This window comes from Solanum verrucosum, unplaced genomic scaffold (assembly GCF_900185275.1).
Source record: "Solanum verrucosum unplaced genomic scaffold, falcon-dt-bn FXZP01000103.1, whole genome shotgun sequence".
Taxonomy (NCBI): Eukaryota; Viridiplantae; Streptophyta; class Magnoliopsida; order Solanales; family Solanaceae; genus Solanum; species Solanum verrucosum.
In genome coordinates, this window is record NW_026020048.1 from 852,936 (window position 1) to 877,769 (window position 24,834).

General features: G+C 33.3%; 2 protein-coding genes across 2 annotated transcripts; both read right to left on the minus strand.

The window, feature by feature from the left end:
• Positions 1 to 7: 7 nt before the first annotated feature.
• Positions 8 to 21,436, minus strand: LOC125822692 (uncharacterized). Its single transcript, XM_049502124.1, has 18 exons — positions 21,264 to 21,436; positions 20,931 to 21,021; positions 14,097 to 14,194; positions 13,641 to 13,753; positions 13,280 to 13,548; positions 12,776 to 12,824; positions 12,589 to 12,691; positions 5,522 to 5,571; positions 5,192 to 5,419; positions 4,284 to 4,421; positions 4,096 to 4,137; positions 3,805 to 3,871; positions 3,079 to 3,188; positions 2,840 to 2,986; positions 2,124 to 2,279; positions 1,565 to 1,681; positions 1,264 to 1,461; positions 8 to 468 (listed from the first exon to the last, which is right to left on the minus strand). The coding sequence occupies exons 3-18, from the start codon at positions 14,167 to 14,169 to the stop codon at positions 319 to 321; spliced, it is 2,010 nt and encodes a 669-aa protein (XP_049358081.1). The 5' UTR covers positions 14,170 to 14,194; positions 20,931 to 21,021; positions 21,264 to 21,436; the 3' UTR covers positions 8 to 318.
• On the minus strand, positions 21,079 to 23,306 carry LOC125822762 (uncharacterized). Its single transcript, XM_049502200.1, has 3 exons — positions 23,180 to 23,306; positions 22,928 to 23,085; positions 21,079 to 21,527 (listed from the first exon to the last, which is right to left on the minus strand). The coding sequence occupies exons 1-3, from the start codon at positions 23,258 to 23,260 to the stop codon at positions 21,431 to 21,433; spliced, it is 336 nt and encodes a 111-aa protein (XP_049358157.1). The 5' UTR covers positions 23,261 to 23,306; the 3' UTR covers positions 21,079 to 21,430.
• Between the last annotated feature and the right edge of the window lie 1,528 nt (positions 23,307 to 24,834).

Below are 24,834 nucleotides of genomic sequence, written 5' to 3' on the forward strand. Positions count from 1 at the left end.
CTGCCAATTCAGGGACTTGATACCAATGTAATCATTCAGGAGGAAAGCAATCATGAATAACAAAAAGTAGCAGAAGCTCTATGAAAGTTTTGTGGCTTAACAAGAACAAGGAGGTTTAGTGACTGATACAGCCTAGCTTTCATACATATAATTAATTATCAACTTCCAAATGATAAAATAGAGCAGAAGAGTTTGAAACAAATGTCGAAAGTTGGTGACTGATACAGCCTTTCGAACAACTCATTCATTCAAATAGTGATGTAATTTGGATAAGAGAATGAAGAAGGTGGCTGTTGTATCTTGATCCACAAAGAAGCGTCAGGTCCATATCTTGATCCACTGGTCATGGCTCACTGAAGCTATGGTTCCATCCAAAGGTGAACCTGCTAGTGAAGTGATTATATCAGTATGTGCACTACATGACTGAGTTATACTGCTCTGGCAGAAAGGATTCCACAGCTCTAGGAACTGCAACAACATTAGACAGGTATAAGACAGAGGGAAAAGGAGAAAGGAAAATCAACAACTATACATGTGAATAAACTTCAAACAAGTACGCTTTCATCTGACACACCAATAACTCAGTTTGGAGATCTTATACTCCTGAATTTCCCTCAACGAAGAAGTTATTAAGCACCGTGGAATGATCAGACACAAGTAGGAAAGCCAAAAATGTTCAGATGAAATCAAAATATGCAATCATCATTTTCTTTCTTGAGACGAAAAAATAGCAAAATAATCGGAAGCAAACCTCATAACAATATGAGCATTTTGAGACATTATTATGGCAACAGAACCCAAAATTGCAGACGTCGCATATTCTTTTTTTTTTTTGATGACAAGGGAAACCCGCAGCCGCTACCCTTTGGGTGCGCACAGGGTAAAACCCCCGCTCCTATGCAATAGCTCGCAAACCACATAGGAGAGGTAACCCGCACTAGGCAAGCCTGGTGCGACGAGCTTGACCCAGAAGGCAAACCCCTTGCTTTCGCTGGCAAGGGGTTTCAAACTTGAGACCTCCAACATAGAAGTCCCAAGCTCAAACCACTGGGCCACCCCGAAGGGTCAGACGTCGCATATTCTTACCCTCCTAATATTCTTTTTCCAGCTCTTAGCTTTGGCTGACCAAGAGAGAAGTTCTTTGTTTTTTTCTTTCTTTTTCAGGATGGTTCAATATCCAAGCATCTTAAGTTAGGTTTGTTGTTTTTAAATTCTATGAGCTCAAAAGCTTCAGCATAAATGTCCACATTGTATTAACCATACCTCAAAGGAACCAATCACCAACACTTGAATGTATTCTGGGTGGAAAGTGCATGACTGGAACTTATTGCCACCAGAGCACAATTCATATAAACACTTCCCATCACTCACAGACCATATCCGTGCACTATCTTCACTCACGGATGCCAGGTATTTCCCACTCATATGCCAGCACATTGAGCGGATGTCTTTGACGTGTCCCTATAAATCAAAGAAAACGAAACCACATTGATACGATATGGTAATGCAACAGATAAGAAATTTTGAAACAAGTTGCATCAATGATCAAGAATAAGCATCTTACTTGTAACTTTTTTTGGATGCTGCTAGTTTCGACATCAAAAATATTTATAACATTTCCACTAGAACTTGCCAAAAAGTCCCCAAGTCGAGGTTGAAATCTAACGTGTCTACTACCTCCCTGCATTTGTACCAAGAACTAATCAAACAATTTTGCAGTGAATGAATAATAGCAAATTCTTTGTAAACCACTTTGTTTAGAACAATGAACAATGCATTGTTGAATGTGATACGGATGTTGGTTCAAATAAGATTATGAAACCCTTTCATTTCCTTAACTATGTATTTGTATGTGTATTCACATGATGACCAACTACTGATCTTGAAAACCTTGAAATTGCTCAGAATGAAGAAAAAATAAAGAGAAACATTTCCCACAATCAAATGCAGGAAGTCATGAAAAAAAAGATTCAAGAATGATTTAGAATCAAGTAATTAAGTAATCTCCAAATTGAAATGGAAGCATCAAAGGAAGTTAAATATCAAATTATGGAGCCTTTTATCAAATAGAGAAACCTCTTTATCAATATCTTAAAAAAAAGGAAGGAACTACAGCTACCAACCTTAAAAATGAGTTTGCATTCACCCCTACTGACATCCCACAGTCTAATGTCGTTGCTGGTATCACAAGAACTGAGGAGGCCCAACTTTGTTGGATGAAAATCTGTAGACATTACGTGCTCAACATGCCCGACAAGGTTTTGGAAAGGGTTGCTTGGCTGGATAATGACAAAATGGTGAGATATGTACAGTATCAAAGTTGTAATAGACACAGGTCAAAAAGTACCAATTCAAGAGATTAGTCAGTTTGTGAGAAATCCTGATAACCAGAAGAAAAGACAAAAGGTTCTGAAGGTCTAAAGACTTCATAAGATGTTTTAGTAACAGGAAGTCCTCAAATATCGACTCAAATGAAATGTATTATAGATAACATAACATGATGATGCTGATATTTGGTATAATTGCGATAAATCTTTTGAGTATCCTTACTACAGAGATAAAGAATGTGGCCATAAATGTCACATTACAATTGTCTGAGCAGCTAAGAAAATATATATGTTCTCGTCTAAGTACAAGCAAAAGAATCAGGATAATATCAGCACAAAAATCAGAAGAAATCATGTGGACCAAGAACAACGAAATCATAGAACTGATAAATATATATCCTGGTGATTTGACTCTGTGCTGACTGCTATTTGTGAGCTGTTACAACTTAAGAGAAAAGTAACTGAAAGAGTCATTCGACCAAAGGATCTGCAATGACAAATAGAGATAGTACCTTGGCTGCATCCCATATCTTCACAGTTCTGTCAAAGGAAGATGTTGCAAACACTGTTGAGTGTGGTCTAAAACGGATATCTGTAACGTGATGAGCATGACCTTCTCCACTATAAACATTGTTAGTTCCCAACTTCCAAATCAGTACCTAAGCATAAATTGCGTACAAGTTTGTGAAATTGAGATAAGGACTCTCCCATTTGACCAACTAGAATCCTGTTGAAGATTAATTAGACAAACCTTCTTGTCGTGTCCAGCAGCAGCCAACAACTCTCCTTCTGAATTGAAGTGGCAACATAGGAGCTTGCTAGTTTTTGTGTGAAGGTTGCTAATCGCTTTCAAAGAGTTGCCTGCAAAGCAATATGAAGTCAATTATCCTTTGTGCCGATATGAGATAACTAGCAATTTATCCATCAGGGTAAGAGCCTGACAAAGTCAGAAGCTACAGTGTTTAATCTTAAAACCTTGGTGTGACATCACATTCTTGTCTTCTTTCGTTTTAAGAAACAGTTATACTGAACAAATGTAAGATCTGGCAAATTTTTACAAGAGAACCTTACAGACGATACCATCTATTTGTCACCGTGAGAAGCTGACACACACTACTTGCTTCAAAGAAAAGAGGTTTATGACAGAGAAAAATATCATATATCAAAGGTCAACCATATACCTTCATATATGTGCAATGAAGCTTCCAATATAGTCCCTAAAACACTACTGGCACCTGGAAGAACGAATCAGGGTATAATGCTAATAAAACCTGCACGATTGGGTTCTCTTGGATAATTTATTTCTTCAACATATTAGGAGTAGATACACAACCTAGCTGGGCGAGTATAGGACCTAACAAAATGTGACACCAGTTATTTAAGGAGGATTAACTATTTCTGTCAACCGTCGATTATATAAATTGCAACCTTTTTAATATTAATCTTCTTAGGAACCATTAAGCTTGTTGTCACCTACCTTTCCATTCAGCTTGAGTGCGTGCAGGCGCAGCAAAACTAGCGACAGTAGTTTTCTCTTTCCCAACCTACAACTCAGGAATATATTAAATGAGCAAGAATAAAGCAGATGAAGACCATATAGACATTTCATACGCATTCGTCCAAGTGAATATAAAGGTGACAAAGACAAGAACAAACTAAGAAAGGGTGGTCCAATCCTCAAAAACGATGATGTCTATCAGCGACAGAGTGAAATAGAATCACCAGCACATGAAGGGCATAAGAAGTAGATGCAGAAGAATGATCTTACAGGTTCCAGAGAACTCAATGGAGTTTTCCTCTTTATGCCACTCTGATACAGAACACATGTAAAGAAATTAGAAGCCAAATAGGGGCGCACATGTTTCCTCAATTCTGGTACAGCTAAAATATTGATGAAATTTGAAGACATTTAAATAAGCCAGTTACTTGTGACAGTCTTTATGATCTAAGACCAACCTTATTTGAAGACTGCAGTCCCAGCTGGTTTCTGTGCTCCTGCACTACAGGTTGCTTTCCAGACCTTCTCATAATTCCTCCTATTTGCTGGTCAGCTGGTAAATTCTCTGGGATTCTTAGATTTGTCTCACCAAGCATCTGTTCACCAGAAGAAGAAGAAGAAAAAGTAAGGCAGGAAAGAAATCTCAATCACATCAGTTTAGTAGGATAACCCTAAGTTTCTCGGGTCGGATCCTTCATGATTTAATTTTTCAGATTCAGGAATATGGATCCATGTAATGGATACGGGATTTTCCTAAAAATAATTAAAATATCTAAAAATAGAAGTATAAAATCTAATTTATGAGATATTGTGTGGAGAACTTGAGGAGAATCCTGGAAGGAAATTAAAGGAAAAGAATTGACATAGAAATTTATATATAAAATGTATTCCATTTTCTTCAATTTCACCTTAGCTTTGTATTTGATTATAGAAATCATTAAAACTGTCTAGACTTTCCCCATTAATTTTGGTCAAAGTACCCAAAATTGGTTGACTAAATCGGACACGGATCCCACACCCATACCCACATCATGTCGACACGGGTGCGGCACCAAAAGTGAAGAGTCCGAGTAACTTAGGGATTGCCTATTTTTGGCCCTCAATATGTTGATTGTTGGACTATGCAAAAACTTTGAATTTTTTTGTCTCAGTTTTCTTTCTGCTACATAGGTTACTCCTTTTAAAGTTGAGTTTTCAAAGTACAGTACTTATTTTGGCTATTAATAACTTAATGTACAAGGTTTTACAAAGTGATTTCAAAGGCCAAAAAAATCTGAAAACCAATGTATGGTCAATTGCACGGCTAAAATAATTGCAGCATGATACAACCCTAGGAGCGAGATGGTTACTTGAGTATTCAACTTACCCCTGCATCTTTAACACTTGAGTCAGCTAGAGTGAGCATACAAAAAAGATCTCCAGAACTTGCAGGGGCAGGAAGTCTGAGCTTATCCCATGTTTGAACTGCCACACTTGGTAAAACATTCTGTTGAGCGAAGGATGTACTTCTCGGGAACTGTTCCTTTCGAGTTGGCACTATCACACTGGGACGCACAGCTTGATGGCTAATGACAGGGGGAACTGAGCCAACGTCCTGGGTTGGATATAAAAGGAATGAATGAACTAAAAGTTGACGGAACCTAAACATCATAATGGACTATACATTTCTATTGATGCAAAAGTTTAGGATACTCACAACAGATGGCCATCCTTGATGAGATGCTTGTTGGAGAGATTTGTTGTTCCCTGCATGTACAATGCAAAAAGAAGATCAAAAGGAAATTTAAAATTTAAAAAGGAAAGATAAGGATATCTACAAGTACAATGCAAAAGGAAGATCAAAAGGAAATTAAAATTTAAAAAAGAAAGATAAGGAGATGTCTTGCATAAAAATGTCAACAGATTTACTAATCTGACGGAACATTGTACAATATATCAACAACAACAACGACTAAGCCTCAATTCCGAGCCACTTGGTCACATTGTACAATTTATCATTAGGAAGAATTTAAAATTTCATCTATATGATCACTGCAAGAACTTCTCATGGTGTTTATTCTGAAGAGAAAATGATGTAATGAAGAGCACTCATCACACTGATTATTTTCCTTTGCTGAATCTAAGTTTTGAAGATTGTTTGTTTATTTCATACATCCTTCCATGTTAGTTTGCCTAGTGTCTTTTGCTGTGACAACTTCCAATTGATAATGAATCGAACTTCAAAATGAAACTAGAACTAACTAGAACTAAGAACCACAATAATTAAATGTTGGTCAGCAAGTGAACGGAAATTAATTGCACATACAGTATCATCGTCAAAAACCAAAAGATAAAAAGATGCAGAGGGGAAGTGCATAGTATCAAAGTTCTATTTTCAGAACTTTACTGAATGCCTCTGCCACATACTTGCTTTGGTGGATTGTATACCTAAGTTGTCATATGTTCATCCTTTTCAAACTTCAATCAGCAGCATGCATCTTTACCAAAATGGGGAAGTGTGTCATATATAATCATAGTTGTAAAGATTTTAATAAAGGTAATCTCCCATTGGCATAATCACAAAGGGAATGGGAATCAACTATAGATATTACAGGTGTAGTTTGATCAAGCCGGGCTCAGTTGTTTATCCTTGAGCTATATTATAAAGTTGAGCCCAAACTCAAGCTCAGATATCAAACTAGCTTCAAATTGGAGCAGAGCTCAATTCGAATATATGTAGACAAGTTCAAGAACGACTCGATATAGTAACAAGTGAATTAACAACCTTGAACTTGAGTTCAAGCCCAAACTAAAACTCACATGCACATATAGATGTAGTATAATAAATTTCTATCAGGAACTATTTTCATCTTTAATAAATATGTAATGGTTTTTGTTTGCTATAAGTGTAATACTAAAGATGACTCTTAAGGTTGAGCGAGTTGAGTTATGTCAAAATAATTATTTTCGATATATGAGTACGCCTTAAGGTTACACATGCCGGAATTGTTAAATAAACAGGCAAAGGTTGAGCGAGTTGAGTTGTATGTTTGAATAAATGTGGCCCGCTTATATACTTAATTAGTTGGACAACTAAGTATTATTTGATAACTAATTAACAAGAGTCACCTTAGACCCATGCAAGTCACATTTATAAATCTATACCACAAGTCATTTCCATCAGAAGTGGTGCTTATGTGGCCTGGCTAGGTTAGGAAGAGAATCACATAGAAACAACTGCCATTCAAGAATCTTTTTTCAATGTTAGCTAGATGGGCAGGGTTTCATATTTAGCAATCTTGAATTGGAGATACTTGTATGTAGCAAGTCATGTTGGCTCTACGTGAGGCCTTTTAAAGGCTATAATGACAGTCATCAATCCACCATCTTCATTCCTTTCCTTTGATCTGAACTCGAACAATGGCAATTTAAGGATGTACCGAGGTCATCTCTTCTTTGAGGAGGTTGAACATCCTTACTTGTCTCGTATTGGGCAAGCAGGTGCCGCACATGTGATATGGAAGCACTAGCTTAAAGAATCATAGTGAAAATCATACTAGTGATCGTCGTATTGGGCTAGTATTTATAATCCCAAGTATGTGACTCAATTTGGAAACTTACGTTAGTAAAAGAATAAATGATTAAGGTCTTACCACAAATAGTCATATCAAGGTAGCATGACTCACCAATGTATCATTCTAAGCTAGCGTTTGTCCATTGACTCCCAAATATTTTTGGCAAATATTATTTGAGTGAAATTTCACCATGTGTTTGGCCATAATATTTTTGATGACATGTTTTTGGCCATAATATTTGGGAAACATATTTCACTTTATCAAGACATGTGATTTATACCCATAAGTTTTAAACACTACCAAAACTAACCATAGGTTTGTATTACATAGCAAGATAGAAACGTTGATGTAACAAGATTCATGACTTCCACAACAAGTCAATTGGATCATCATAGCAGCAAATGGCAAGTAGTGTACATGACACTGGAGCAATGTGGTAGTTCGGACTGAGTGCAACAAGCATCATTCCATACATTGTGAAGTAGACAAAGCGACTTTATTACATTGTGAAGTAGACAAAGCAAACAACTGCTATAGAGGGTGTTGTTGTAAAAAATAAAAGTTTGGTGTAGAATATGAATTTTTAAAAGCTCCCAAATACTATTTTTTCTAGTATTTGGGAATTTTGGGTTATTTGCCAAATAATGGCAAATTATATGAACAAACACTATTTGTTAATTTTTTTTCCAAATTTCACTTGGGAAATCTATGGTCAAACTGGTCCTAAGTGACAACTTACCAAATTATCATTCTGGAGCAACACCATCGATAGCATCCACGTTGGCCTACTTGCATTAAAGTTGACACGGGCTTCAATCAGAGATCAAGAAGATACGTATCATGGAAGAGAAGCCCAAGAATGATGATGAAAAGTGGGTTAAGTGCTACACGATTTCATAATCAAGTCAAAGTCTAAGTCCAAAAGGGGGAAAATATGGGCTACATGGAGCCCAAGAGAAGAGTTCCACATGGACCCCAAGAGAAGAGTCCCACATGGACCCCAAGAGAAGCCCAAAAAGGAGCTTATTTGCATGCCGAAAGTGCAGAATGTTTAAGGCCAAAAGATGCTGAAGTTGCATGCCAAAAAGTGTTGAAGTCGCGTGGGAGTTTTGCTGGAAATTTAGCATTTCTTTCCTTTTTCTCGACAACTAATTTTTTTACATGCTTTCCTAGTTTAAAGTTTCCTAGTTATTATTTCCATAAAAGTAGGATTTAAATCTCATGCTATTTGAGATATGTTTGTCTTATATATAGGGGTGAATTTTGTTATTTTTATTAGACACGATTATTATTATTTGAGAGGTTTTCCTTCTTTACACCTTTGTGTGTGGTAACTAGGATTTATCTTCCAACCATATAAGAACGATTATTTAAGAGGTAAGATTAATTCTTAACTTGATATCTTTGATTTCTATTAAAAGTAAATTAAAGGCAATTAGTCTTATACTAATTATTGTTTCTAATTTCTTCGAATGAGAGCTAACCTAAACCATAGCTCATTTGTCTCACTAAAAATGACTTTGTTCATATACGCTTCAGTTGATTCTCATTATAAACTCTTTTATAAACAAGGACTACTTGTAGGAATATACTTCTTTGTCAGCTCTAACCTCAAAATATTCCAAACACACATAAGTGTGAAGAGGGAAAACCTTCTATTCTATACTTTAAGATCAGTATATGATATAAAAAGCTCCAACCTACAAGCATTCTCTCCTCCAAAAAACCCTATCCCCCCCCCCCCCCCCAAAAAAAAAAAAACCCTATTCCAAGCCATTATCGCTTCCATGAGTTGCATTCCAAGTTAGGATTCCTAGGATAAAGAGAAAAGCTTTTTATGCACATTCAAACTTATTGACGTGTGTATCATCTCATCTACAAACTTAAGCTGTTAGAGAGAGCATACTTTCATTTACTTAATTATTCTCAACACGCCCCCTCACGTGTGGGTCTAATTCTTTTTCATGGGTAAAGCACGTGAAATTCTTTTCGATGATAGGCTGCGGCTAGGACCTCTATAGGCTTCGATGTCATGTTGAAGTGTGTGACTATTTCATCTAAAAGCTTAAGTTTTTAGAGAGAGCATAGTTTTATTTGCTTAATTATATTCTCAACAAAGTTGACGCAGCTACGTAGTTTGGTTCGAAAATGAATAGTGTGGTTAGTAAGACTAAGATACTTGAGTAATTACCATATTAAGACTACTTTAAAAGAAAAAACACTTTGAAATGGTAAGAAGTAGATGGAACGTCACATCACTTTAAAAACAATATGTAGCATTGTTAACTTACTTCAATTTTAAAAGAACAAGAAACTTACTTTACATGTAAGGCAACAAGTTCAAGGTCATTTGGAACAAACTTAAGTAGAAAGTAGGCCCCTTTGATTAGAACTAGTGTTGTAGATTGATGATAAGATAAACAATCTCTTAAGATGAATGAGAAAATCCTATGAAGCTACGCAGTGAATGCCGATGTGCAGGATCCCTTAGTTATGAGCAAGGAGTTGACATGTTGAGGAAGACACCTTGTGCTGCATCTAACCATTCAAATATCCCATAATGTGATTCATGCTAAAGAGCATGATTGGAGATTTGTTAATAAAATTGTTGTGTCACAAGTAACCCAAATGAATATCACAAGGATGCGATATAAAAGTTTGTTTTATGACCATTTTCTTGAAAATATGATCTTGGTCAAGCTAATCACAAATAATGTCACTTTGAATCCATTATCTCTTTATTGATTCAAAATTATGGTTGTTACAAAATTCGTAGCAGAAGACACAATTACCTTTCCGATACAGAATAACATTTAAGCCTTTATTGGCTGAGCATATTTATTTAAGACTTGTGTAAGAGCAAAATATAAAAGGTTTCCGCTTTAGCATGTATTACATTAATTTTTCACTCTTTAAAAAAATTAAAAGGGGAAGACAGAATTCATCATGGGATGTCTAAGAATTTCTCCATACCGACAACTAGTAAAGTCGTAGACATACTTTGAGCTTCTAATTTGACCTTGGTGAAATCAGAAGGACCTTGATTAAATGATAACTGACCACTCACAGACAAGTAAACTTTGAAATAACTTAACTTGACTGGAAAATATTTCAGAAAATGTTGTACTTGATCAAGGTTAAGGACAACAACTATTAGACACTTTATGATGGCTTCAAGCTGAGCTTCATTATCTGAGCTTGTTTGAAAGAGAGATCAGCTACATGACAAGATATGGACGGATATTGTGACAGGAGTTTCCTTTTGGATCCTTTCTAGCTTAACGACATAAACGTCAGGTCCCAAGTTGAGAAATCTTGTGAGGTACCAGGTACACTGTGGAATTAATCGAGGTGCGCACAAGCTGGCCCGGACACCACAATTATAAAAAGAAGAGTTGGGAAGTCTTTGGCAGCTCTTAAACCATTCTTGCTCCTCTATGAGATATCATGAGACAGTGGGAAGGACCTTAAAAAGTCAAGCTTCTCATTTAGGTGGATCCTTCCCCTTTCTCTTTGCTGATAAGGTCTTGCTGGTTCTTTACCACTGACTAACAGGCACTGAAGTGACAGTAGAGCAGGTATCTCTGTAAAAACTTCCGTATGGAGTTTGACCTGTGTTTTCTGAGCTTAAAATAGGGAAGACTGGTAAGTTTTATGGAATCCAAGCAGAACTGAAATGTGATCTATTTCCCTTTTGCCAGCCATTTATAAGTCTCCTTCGTATCCACCTTAAGATATCTAACAGGCCAACAAGGTATTCCCCATCCCTTGAAAAATCATTACTCCTGTTTTCCCTTTCAACTGAATCTTGAATTACAGAAACTTCCTCAATGATATGCATTCTGGTCCAGCACACAGCGAATCCAAAAAGATCTAAGACAAATCACTTACCCAAATAAACCTATCCCGTCTGTTAAAGGTTACTTCAAGCCACAATGGTCAATTATCCATCCTAATACGACCGTGAGGAATCTTAGCCTATAGAAGTTTAACTAAGAGACTGACCATGCACCTCATCAGCTTCATCTTTTGTATCAAGCAATATTAATAACCTTCTAATAGAATATTCATTACCTGATATATATCACAACTTGTGACTCTTCTACGTCCCTATGTGGATTTACCTTCATAATCTATTAAGAATACTTTCAAGAGTTCAATTTAATTTATTGTATGACACAACAAGGATAAATTGTATTGTCAAAATAAAAAAACATCAGCACTATAGCTTCAATCATGCATCATTCATTCATTCTAGATGTAACTCTAACCTCAAACTTAAACTTCATGCTCCTCATGCGAATCCAACAATGTACCATTACTTTATGGGTAAAAGCTAGATAGACAAAACATCTAAATGGTCATGGTACACTTTGACCTGTGCACTGCAATAGTATTGCGTCCTTTTTCCATCAATAGCAAAAGCAATAACAACTTCTTGAAGAGATTCTTCTCCTCCTTATCAAAAGAAGAGCTTTTTCTCCCAACTCTCCAATTTGATTCACAAAATAGCAACAAGCATTTAATAATTTGGGGGAAAACAATCACCATCATTGAATACTCCTTTAATATCTTTTGAAATGTTTGCATCAGAAGTTATTCAACACAATAGACTCAGGGGGTACTCATGGATAAAGCTGGTATTACACGAGCATCAAAGGTTCACTCAGTATTATCAAGAAGTAACAGATTATTCATGTCTCTTCATCCTATTTAAGGATAATAGGTGACTCTCTCTTCGCACGACATTCCCTCCTAATTATAGTAACTAACAAAGTAGCAACTTTCTCAAAATATCAACATCTTTATTTGGATGGAGATGCATTCAGAATCAGTTGGTTGAAGAGCCTGATAGCAAGAGCAGCAGAGTATCTGTTATTAGTTTCCTACTAGAACAGAGGAGTGTTTAATTTGTACAGGAGGGACTGATAGCTAACAAGTAGATTAGCAAAACCTAATTGACATTTTCAATATATCAGAAAAAATTGAAAGATTTTTAATCTGATTACATATGCATCTCTTAATTTGCTACACATTAAAAAGTCAGCCAGTCCTCTTCAATATATGCACATTTATCCTTCTAATGGATTGTTTATGCTAAAAGTTTTTGCATATTATCATAATGTTCAAACATTCAACATTATCAATGCAAAAGACAAAAACTTATACCAACTAAATGCAAAATATTAAAGCTAAACTACAAACAAACCTGCATCAGAAAGTTCTGGTAAATCAGGCAAAGCGTTTGTAGCGGCATGAAGATTTGTTTCCATTCGCATAGGTCCTCCCAAGTTTGCACCAGGTATGTCAACCTGGAAAGAATAAAAACTAGTCAATTATTTTCAACTAATTATTTTTTATAAATCTTGCAAATGTACGGGGAAATGTAAACGTACTCTTGCATTCCACTCTGCAGGAACAGTTGGCATTTGCTGCATTTGATAGCTGAAGGATATGGACATACAACATAGAAAATGTGAAGATTCTGATAAGCAAACTCCATAAACAAAGAAATGGTTTCATAAACAAAAAATGTTTGGACTATCAAGATAATGTGAAAAATCTATCTCATATTACAGGCCAAACAAGTGGTTCTAGTTATTAAACTAGCGAGCATCCCTTAATAGCCAAGTTTTGCAAGAAACTCTTCACATTTCACATTTCACATATCAGAAGGTCATAATTAATAGCATGACACAGACAAAATAAGATCGTGATTTTGGTCAATCTTCTTTTGTTGCCTTAGAAGCTTAAGACAGTGATATCACATCAATTAAGGAGAACAAAATCCACATCGCATTAAAGGCTCAACCTTTATCCTCGTTGAAGTAACTAGGCAGACATTGTATTAAAATGTGGCAAAAATAAACAGTTTAACAATAAACATAACATGGTATTACCCAGCATTGCTTGCCAATGGAAGCATGTCACCCATTTCACTCATCTCGGGTAAGTGTAAGCCTGATGTCATGTCTCTTTGAGGAGATAAATCCAGTGACAGATAACTGGCATCAAAAGATGACAACAAAGCTGAAAGGCCAGGGTCCATAATATCAGGACTGCTGGATTCTGGCATCACAGTAGATACGTTTGCACCTGTAAGATCAGAAGCATATGATTGATTTGCAGGATAGTTATCACCCACAACACTGTTCACACTTTGTGCAACCTGAGAATTTAAAAATTAAACATTTAGTTAGCAATATTTCATACCAGTTAAAGATGAACGAACAGGGCATAGAAAAGGTCCACAGGTAACACCTTATCAAAGGATTCGACATCGAATACAGGAAAGTCAGGAAACCTAGAATTGTATGCTTCATAAAATTTACCCCACCACGCTTGCAGAAATGCTTCATGAGGAGAATTGATGGCTGAAACGAACCACAAAATCAAAAAACATTACACCAAGCTTGATATCAAATCACTCCAACTCCATCAACATATCTCTCTTTAAGCTAGTGAAGGACAATTAATACAATAAAAACATCAAACATTATGTAATTACAACGTATTAACACAATTTTCAAAAACAACAGATCGACAATCCACCATACGGTCATATGTAGTAAGAATTACCAAACTAACTTAGCATAAGAATTTTACGACTCTTTCAGGTAAACAACAACCATTATTAAAACACATATCTTAATTCATTATAGATCCGTTTTGAGCATCTGATTAAAAGAATAAAATTCATTAAAAACAGTTACTTACCGACAAGATTTTGATTAGTATGAATTTCGTTGGAGAATGCCTCACTAGTCCGGTGGAAACCTCTTTTAGACATGTAATCGAGAATGGCAAGTTCAAGCCTAAAAAAACACAAACAAAAAAAGGGAAAACTGTGATTAAGAACAGTCGAACAAAAGGAAAAAATCACATTCAACCAAAATCAAAGAAAAGTAGACAGGCAAAGATTATCAAGAGTATCATTCATTAAAATATAAGTATAAAAAAACTGAGGATGGTACATTATACTATACATTAACTAGTGATCTAACACATAAAACTTACGAGCGTTGAGCCTCTAAACTGGCCATGATGGCCATGATCATCAAAAGCAAAGCCTTAATTAATCACAAAAAAGAAAGGGAAAGAAAACTTGGGCAAGAACAATTGGAAAGATGAAGAAAGAGTCTCAAGAATCAAAATCCACTTAGATTACACAAAGAAGAATGCAGAGAGAGAGAGAGAGAGTTGAATTGAGAGAATGAGATTGTGGAAATAAAAAACAAAAGCTATGTAAGTATAGTAACTTAGTAAGTGACATACCATGCAAAAGTAAGAGAAAATAAGAAAAGAAAATATTTTCTTTTTGATATTTTAATTTTTAATATTTAATAATTAATAATTAATTTTTTGAAAATATATTATATAAATTGGATTCAAAGGGAGAAGAGAAGAGAGAGAAAGCTTGTTCTCCCTTTTCATTTTATTTCTCTCATTTTTATTTTTAAACTTTTTACCCTTTTTTCTTTCTTTTTGTTATTTTTGATGTAAAGACTCTATTTTTTGTAATGTTGTATCCGGGGTGGGGGTGGGAGGTAGAAACTAATTTTGTTGTTAACCAAACCATATAATCACTGAAATTTTATTTCTATTTATCGAAATTATAGTATCTTTTAATAAATGTGTGTCACTATGTATAAAGATAAAAATGTACGATTTACTTCTTATAATTACGCTTTAATGAGTAAATAAGTTCCACATTTTTCTTTGTTAAACATTTTCTTTATCATAGAATTTTTGTTCTTTAAAATTCATATGCATTTCACTAGGTATGTTATTGTTATTGTAATAAGTTCATATGCATTGTTTATTCTATTTTTTCAAAGAAAAGAACAAAATATTCCTGTTGAGTTTTGTTCCTTTTCACTTTGTCATTGAAAGTTGGGAGGAAGTACCTGAGATTTTTTATCCTAGGATATTTTACCTTTTTTATAGTAACAACAAATGAAGAAAGAAAGAAAATTAAAATAAGGTGTGAATGAATACAAGAAGCAAAGTCAAAATACAAGCCAATTCTAAGAAGGAATCAAAAGAGGAAAATGAAATTAATTGTTTGTACAAGTGAGAGTTTTTAAGGTGACAAACAGACAACAGGCTTTACTACAACACTTAACCTCCAAAGCTTCAAACCATAAATGGTGACGGTTAAATTTAGTGAACCTTCTTAAATTTGAGCTAGTTTAATAGACTTTTTCTAAGTGGTGCGGACTCTTCACTTTCGATCCTGCAACCATGTTGGATTCTTCAAAAATACACTATGTTTGGAGAATCCGCCACGCATCCATTGACATCTTTGAAGAGTTTGAGCAACATAGGACTTTTTTCACAATTGGACAAAAACAACAATACAGACCTAGTGTAATCCCATAATTTTTCTCACAGTTGGACAACCATTCATTAATTTCTGCAAATACCATTTCTGTTTCTAAGCAATTTCTACACTGAATTCCATGTAAGATGCTTAAAACTCATAAATTCTCAACAAGAAACAACCCCCATCTTTTAATTTCATTTAGGACAAAAAATTTACAGTATAAAAGATGATTACATTATCAGTGTTTTAATTTTGTATGGAGTATTTACCATCTTATTTAGACTACCGGCCTACTTATTATAAGAAAAGGGAAAAAAGGGGCAAATATACCCCTTAACTTTTCGATTTGGAGCCGTTCATTAAAAAAGTGATCCATATATACCTTTGTCTTTTAACAAATGGAGCATATTTACCTTATCGTTAATAGACCTATATTTATTGAATTAAAAACCAAATCCTAAAATTGGTTTTTAAGTTCCAAAAATGTCACATGACTTAAAAAAGTTATCTCAACCATTTTTAATCCCTCCAAATATGACTCAAATGAAAAAAACTCAATCCCTCTTCTATTCAATCATCACCCCGATGACTTAAGACTTAGGACACTTGTTCGACTAAACTAGATCATCTTCACGACTATGGGGTGATGACTGAATAACAGAGGGATTGAGTTTTTATTAGTTGGGTTGAGTTTGGAGAGGTAAAGAAAATAGGTGAACTAATTTTTTAAAGCCACATGACATTTTTTGGAATTAAACAACTAGCACTACACCAAAAATGATCTTTAGCGGCAATAGCTTAATTGCCGCTAAATATGTTCTCTAAAGGCAATTAACACTCTTTGTAAATGTCCCTAAAGCATATAGGGACATTGTATCAAATGGCATTTAACTAATGCTGATAAAGACATTAGCATTCTCTATTAATGTGCACATTTGTGCGAAAAGCTATTTTTGTTATAGTCCAAGTAAATATAGATCTATTAATAAAAAGGATAAATTTGCACCATTTGTTAAACTACGAGAGTATATATGCATCACCTTTTTAACAAAGGACATATTCGCTCTAAATTGTAAAGTTGAGGAATATATTTACCCTTTCTCCCTTAAACTAATTATTTTAAAAGGAAAGAAAAAGGAATTACCAATCAATAAAAAAACTATAAGGGTATTGAATAAATTTGAAATACTTGAGATTATGTGATCTAATTTAGATTTAGATTTGATTATTGCTAATTACTTACCATATATTGGTTTAATTGTTGCTATAACTATTTTCAAAGGTCAAAAATCTTTTTAGTTTAAATCCTGCTACTTAGAGAGTTTGTTTGGCGCTGCCATTGGGAGGCCAAAAACACTTCTTTTGAGAAGAAAAAAAGTACTTCTAAAAAAAATTAAGGTGTTTAGCAAATTAGCAAAACTGTTTTTAAATGGAAGCAAAACAATTTTCTATTGTTGGGATGAAGCTAAAAAATTTTGCTTCTACGCAGAAAATTGTTTTTTTAAAGACCAAATATCCATGATATATTCACTAATATATCACTTATTAATTAATTAGCATATCTCTATGTTTGGTTAAGTTTCATTTAAAAAACTTTATTTTTATTTTTTATAATAATTTTTTAATTTTATGTTTATATATTATTATTTTATATCTTATATTTTATATTTTATATTTCTATATTATTTTATGTTATTTTGTAGAATTAGAAAAAAGAAAAAAATTAGGACATTATATGTTTTTGTGGTGAATTTTATGTATGTAGTGATTTAATTTGTGGAATAATTTTAAAATTTATTTTACTTGTATTTTTTTATTATATTTAAATGGTCATCTTAATATAACATCAATATTTAATTTTTTTTAATTTATGTATAATATTGATTGAAAATTCGAATATGTATATTTAATTTAATAAAAATAAAAATTTAATTAAAAAATTTATAATAGATATTTAAAACAATTTCTCTCTATAAAATAATCTTCATAATAAAAGTGCATTGATACTTGTAAATAGTTTTTAGCAGCAATGTCAAACAAACGCTTAATCTAAGAAAAAGCATCAACAGTGTGGCCTAATGGTCAATGAAGTGGGTTGAGCACCATGAAGTCTCAAATTCAATTCCCATCAAAATAACACTATGTAATTTCTTCCCATCTATTTTAACCTTGGTTAATAGAACTACCTGGTTCATGTTGATGGGAGGTGACAAGTACCCTTTTACCAGAAAATGAGAAATATTTTAATAAATCTCAAGGCATTGAGATTATGTAACATTGTTACCACAAAAATGCAACAACAAAGACTTGATATGATGATATACCCTAGGTAAGAAATTAAATTGTTGTTAACTAGGTACCTTTTTTAATCAAGTTATTGAATTGCCTACTAAACTTCATGGGATTTATTAATTTCTAATGGTAATCTTAGTAGTTGTCAGAATGGTCTAGTCAAATTACAATAACCCAAGATTTTCATCAGCTCCAGTCATGCATGTATTCACTTAGACATAAGTGGTAAGTAAGTCTATTCTGTCTAAACACTACGCAATTTTTAACAGAATATTTTGGTGGAAGGACCATCAACTATCCAAGACTTCAATAATGGTAAGTAAGCTAGAGTCAAAATATAAATGAACAAAATATTTTTTGAAAAAATAAAGATTAATGAACAATATTCTTTTTTTCAAATTTAAATATTAGTAATTTTAAGTTAGGTGTGTCAAAAGATATATCCAACTAGGGGTGTTTATTTTTAGTAGTAAAGTAAAGGTCAGAAACTTTAGTTTGAATGATTTTAGGTATTTTATTAGTTTATATTCAAATTAATTAATTATTATCAATATAATGATGTAATGTATGGATTTCATATGTAATTAAGTATTTTGGTATCAGTATTTTATATTTCGAAAATTTTCATTTAAATATTGAATATCATTCTGATTATCCTTTTTTATTAAAAACTGATATTTTCTACCTCTAAGATAACTCTTTTTTGGGTAATGGTGGTGCAGGAGTTGTTAAGAATTCATCACCAACTTAATTAATATCTAAGACAAGTCAAAGAAAAATCTAAAATATTCGACAGCTGTAAAGAAATGAAGGAAGATCTCTAGAATGAGTGTTCTACATTGAAAAGTCTAGAGATATTCTAGAAATGTTAGTTCTAGAATTAAGTAGTTGGAGGAACATTCTAGAATGAAATAGCAAATATCCTAAGCTAGATTTTTCTATCACCACATATAAATAAAGGTGGTTCATTTGTGATGTATGTAAAGCTAAAATAAAGTATGTGTGCTCAAATAAAGAGTAAGCGCTCAAGTAAACAGTGTTGCTGAAGCAATCAACAAGAAAACAAGCAAGTAAGAAAACAAGAGTGAGTGCTCAAGTAAAGAGGGTAGGTGCAAGAAATATTGAGGGTAAGAATTGTAAGATCAAAGCGGGTCCTTATTTTATAATAATAAGATTCAAGTTATGAGCAACCGATTATGTCCATCAAAAATATTCAACAGGACTAACTTGCATGTCCCTTGGCTATTCCACCACCTGCATCCTCCCATAAGTAAAAGTGTGTGATAACTCTTGTCCACCAAAACTTTAGACAGATGACCAGAAATTACTTCAATTTTTTACTTCTGTTAAGGATTCCAACTCTAATCTTTATCATCTTCGTACAACAATATTGATTGTAAGACTACGCCGTAAAATAAAATCAAATGAAGTAATTAGATAAGTTATCACCTTAGAAAGACTTTTTAAAGATTAAATAGATAGGTAAATCTGGAAACAACGTTGGTTCTAAAACAGTCTTGTGTCAATGGACTCTCAAGTTATCTGGATAAATAGGTAACTTAGCATACATCAATTCCTTTGCAAACATGAGACATATCTTCACTAGAAACCAAATAAAACTAGTATGTACTTTGTTTGTTCTTACAAAAAGAATTAGGAATTACTCAAAGTGTTTACTTCCTTTCCTTGTCCGTCTCAGTGAAATGGTCAATTTACTAATTGGAAACTAAAAAACATCCATCATGCAGCATGCTTATTTTATTTTATTTATTCTTTCTTTCTATTTTTTCCAACGCATATATGATTTGGAAAGTATATTTTAAATGGCTAATCTGAAAAGTTTATTTTCTAAGACTAACATATTATTTGTCTGAATTTAGATAATAAGTTCATAAGTTTGAGTCAAGACTCATTTTTAATTTATTTTTATTTTTTTTGTAGGACGTTAGTTGAAGGTTACTTGAAAAGAAATCGGAAGGAAAACAAGTTTTTTTTTAAAAAAAAAAATTTCCATAGAGGCCACAATATGCAAAGCATAACACTGATTTCTATAGAAGCACAAGGTTGGATCCATCCACCTTTAATCAGATCCCGGATTTGAGCCCTTAAAATGGGGATACCGGATGGTTGAATTCGGAAGGAAAAAAAAAGAGCTGGGCTAACTTCATTAGTAACCACTTCAGGGCTACTGTTTAAGACTTGCCCAACATTTGCAAAGTACTCAAAAGTCCCAAACATGTTCAGGTCAGTATCATGAAGTTTGAAATGTGAAATTCAACTGTGTTGGACATCTTATTCTAGTAACGGCTTCCCTGGATTGCAATAGAGGCGGCCAGTCTGTTCATATGGGGTGTCTACTTGCGCCCTGTATACTTTGAAAGACAATTTATCCAGTTGATACTTGTTCTCGCCACTTACTACTTTGTAAACATTAGTTTTCAATTAGCTTTTCCACAAACAAACTTGTGTTTATAAGAAAGTTATATTTCTTTCTTTGAGGAACATGATCAAATCAAAATATACAGTCGTTAGAAGAATCATAAGAAGAGATTTCTTTTGAGCTGATTCTCAAACTTCCGAGATAAAGACACCACCAGCAGGCAGCAGTGACTGGTTGATAGTTGCAGTAAGAGAAGTGTGACTAAATTTAAATACATCACAAATAGTGGTTATAGTTAAACAGTAGTCCTAAAAGTGGCTTTCAGAAAAAAGATTTTCTCATATAGCTCATATTGGAGGCCCAACTAATGAGGAAAGTAACCATGTACGTCAATATTGTAGAGGCCAAAAACTTTCTGGCAACATAAAAACCAAAAGATACATTTGCATTCATTAATGTGGCATTCCTTTTCTCTTTTCCTTTTTCGTTAGAGGGAAATGGAGCTTTTTGCATTGTTTAAAAATAAAGATAGGTTAGCATTAAGAAGTCTTACCTTCAAAGAAAGGAAAGCAAAAGGAACCCCTTTCCCTCAGGCATACATCAACTTGGTTAGCTTATGGCTCCCAAGAAAGGCATCTTCATATCTGTAGGGAATAGGGAATAGAATCACAGGACAAATAAAAAATAAAAAAATACAGATCAGGGCATGAAGACCCCCCATATATACATAACGATTTTCAGTAACATTTGTGAATACTAAACAAGAGAAAAATGAAATTCTTGTTGCAGCTTCCCTGCTGTTCGTGTTTCTGCTTCATTAAGAAGAAGAAAGGGAAGTCGAAGGACAAAGAACCGAAGGAGCATTGAAAGAGCTGTTTTACAAGACCTTGAGGATGGCAAAGATTGAGCACAGGATCTACGGCACCCCATCTTTTGCTTTTCCGACAAGATATATAGCTCAAGGTTGAGCTTTCACTCATCATAATTGTAACGTGCAAAATGTAATCTTAATGGAAAAGTCATCATGTAATGATAAATCTGATTTTAAAAGCTTCAACTCGTCTTCTTGCTTGTATCTTCATCTCTGGGTGCTAAGCCTAGTTCCTCCATTTGATGTTCAACAGAAACAAACCCAGTCTCTGCTAGAAACCTAAGGGACAAATAAAAACTATGCATTAAATTCACCTATAGTCATGTAATAGAAGAATATAATAGTTCATAGGATTAAGTGAAACTTGAATTGACTAACAATGAAAACAGCTGGATGTTATGTTGAGTAAGAAGCAGTTTCACAGACTGTATAGTGTAGACAAAAGCAGGTCTGCCACTCAGCACCAGTGGGAAACAAGTGGAAAAGAGAGAGAGAGCGGTTTTTCAAACATCAAACTACCACAAAAAGTTGAAAGCAGATTTATACGCAAAACCATAACATGATGTTAAACAGTTATGACCAAATGAGTTCCATAACTTGTTTCTGATGATTGATAGATTCCTGAGAGCTGGTGGCGCACAGTTCAAAACTCGATAGATGATGCACTGAGGAGCCAGAATTAGTTCCAGAACTGGATGAAGCTAAATACCATTTTATACATGATTTCAGACTGCTCACGCTGGCATGCAGAAAGATTGTAAGGCTAGCACAAGCTTCACAGCTATTTTCTTTGACAAGTTGTGAGAGACTGAGAGCATAAAATAATTTGGACTCAACAAACTACAAGATGGAAGAGTGTAAACATAGCTACTTGATCAGCTACTAACCTACAATTGTAAACTAAAAGCTGAAAGTCGAGCGAGTATTCAATCTGTAACTTAAAGGTTTGTCCTTTACTTTCATTCACAACGATCAAAATGCTTTTCTACGCCATACCCAATCAACATATTAAATTCATGTCCAACATCTCAACAAATTAAAACCCTTCTAACCATTAACCAAAAAATTGTTCAAATTCAAAAGACTCTTAGATTTCAAAATTGATAATTACAATTACAGAATATTAAGTTTCTACAAAAGAATATCAAGTGAGAACTTTTTTCCAATCTAACATTTCTACTACTGTGCCAGGTAACAAGAAGGTCCGACATGCATTAACGAACAATCTAATAAACTGCCAAGTGGCAACAAGACCATGTACGACAATTAATGTTTAGTTCGTCTACAGTACTCTTGAATTTTTCAATTTATCTCTCCAGGAAAATGGATTACTTCTCTCTCTGCATCTAGTAGAAGAAGATGATACACAGGGGATTAAACACCTTAAAGCAGATTATTCATCCACTAGTGCTAATGAGTCTAAAAAAACCCTTCTTTTTCCTAGAGATCAACTTCCCTTTCCAAAGAAATAATTCAACAAATGCATCAACTAGTCATTCATATGGTCCTGGAATTCTACAGTTTATCACTTACTGCGGGAAACTCGCCTGGAAAAGTAAGGATTCTTTACTTATTTATCCAAAATCTAGTAATCGAATTATACAAGCTTAGTTAACAATTTTGAAGTATATTCACATGTAAGCAAAAGAAGTAATACAAGTAAAATCGCCGCAACATACCTACTAAGAAGTACAAAGAGGGTTCCAGTTATTAAAAAGAGGAAGGCAACATGGAGAGTCAAAGAGAAGTCACTTGAAGAAAAAGCCAACCCCAGCATAACAGCAAGACACACAACAAGCATCAAAAATGCCATCTTTAGTGTGTTCCAAGTAGGAGCCTGAATCCGAAAAAAAAGAAGAAAAAAAATTCAACTACTTGAATCAATAAATTTTCAAGTGAAAGCATATTGCAAAGGAGGAAACTATACAGACGTTGACTCCTGGAGCCAAAGCACCAACAAGAACTGCTTTAGCTGATGATAATTCTTCTCTGTTTGATTCTTTCGACTCCATATTTGTGATTTGTGAGGGATGGATCTGATCGAGATTTGAGAGCTCCAAAAACAGGAAGAAATTAATGAGGAAGGTTTGGGAATCGTGAGGGGAATAACCCAGTAAATTGGATCAGTTACACCTCGGCCCAAATTAACTTTGGCCCAACATAAGGGTGTTGAGGTTTCAAAACTCTGACAAGCGAGATTTGAGTTTTTACGTGTTTTAGTTATGATTATTTTTTGGAAATATTAAATAACTAGTGAACTCATCCGCGTTTCACACAATGATAAAAAAAAAAACACGAATAATTTATTAAATACAATATAAATAGAAGAGGTATTTTATATATAGTAATGTTTGTATCTAATATATATATTTAATATATGTGAATGTAAGTCAAAAAATTTAAATATTTTTCAATGGTTTCTCTTTACATAAAAAATGTATAAAATAAAAAAATTTACACCTTTTTGTTTCTCCTTACATAAAAAAGATATTAAATAAAATAACTACACCTTTTTATAAATGTGCAAAGGTACACTTTGAATCCATAACGAAAAGAACATAAGAAAATTACATGTGATTAGAAGCGAAAAAACACAATATTTATTGTTGCAATTTATAATTAAAAATAAATAACATAAATATACTATTTTTAAATTAAAAAATAAATAACTATATAAATTATAGAGTTACAACAATCAGAAATTCATATAAAAATTAAACTTAAGATGTACGTACAATGGAGATACATAAAAAAAATACAATACACAAATCATTACGATTTTATTAATTACAAAAGTAGAAGAAAAAATGACATCAATACATATTGTTTATGTTTATGTCGATATCAACCTCAGAAGCCTGTACTATTTGAGAGTTTTTTTCTTCTTTTTCGAGTCAAACACAAGCATGAGTATGATACTTTAATAAATATGAAGGAAATTTTTGGATAGAAATTCATGAAACAAAAAATATAAATTTATATATATATAAATAGAGGAATGTCATAAAGTATCTTAACTTTTACATTTAATATTTAATTGTTATGAATATGAAAAGGTAAAGAATATGAGAATTATAAATATTATTATGAGTAAAAATTAAATAAATGAGTTATGAAGGTAAAAATATTAAAACAAATGTGGTTGAAAAGGACAAATAAAAAAGACATAAATACAAGACTTCAAATAATATTGATTGTTATACTATGTGGGCTTAAGAAAAGAGAAAGCCGCCGGCAAATCTATAATTAATGGATCAAATAATTTTAATTTTTATTACTATTTAATTGGTATGTCAAGAGTCTTTGTTATAAATATTTTTTTATTAATGAAATATTTATTTGTAACAAATTAAGTATTTTACTTTTATAAGAAAATAATTAATTTAAATTTGGGAAAAAGGCCAGAAAAGGGGAGAAAAAGATAAATACAAATGAAGATCATAGAAATGTGTCACATCATCTTATTTGTGTTTTTTTTATTTATATATATATATATATATATATATATATATATAATAATAATAATAATAATAATAATAATAATAATAATAATGAAAAATGAGACCTAGTTTAAGAAAGAAAAATT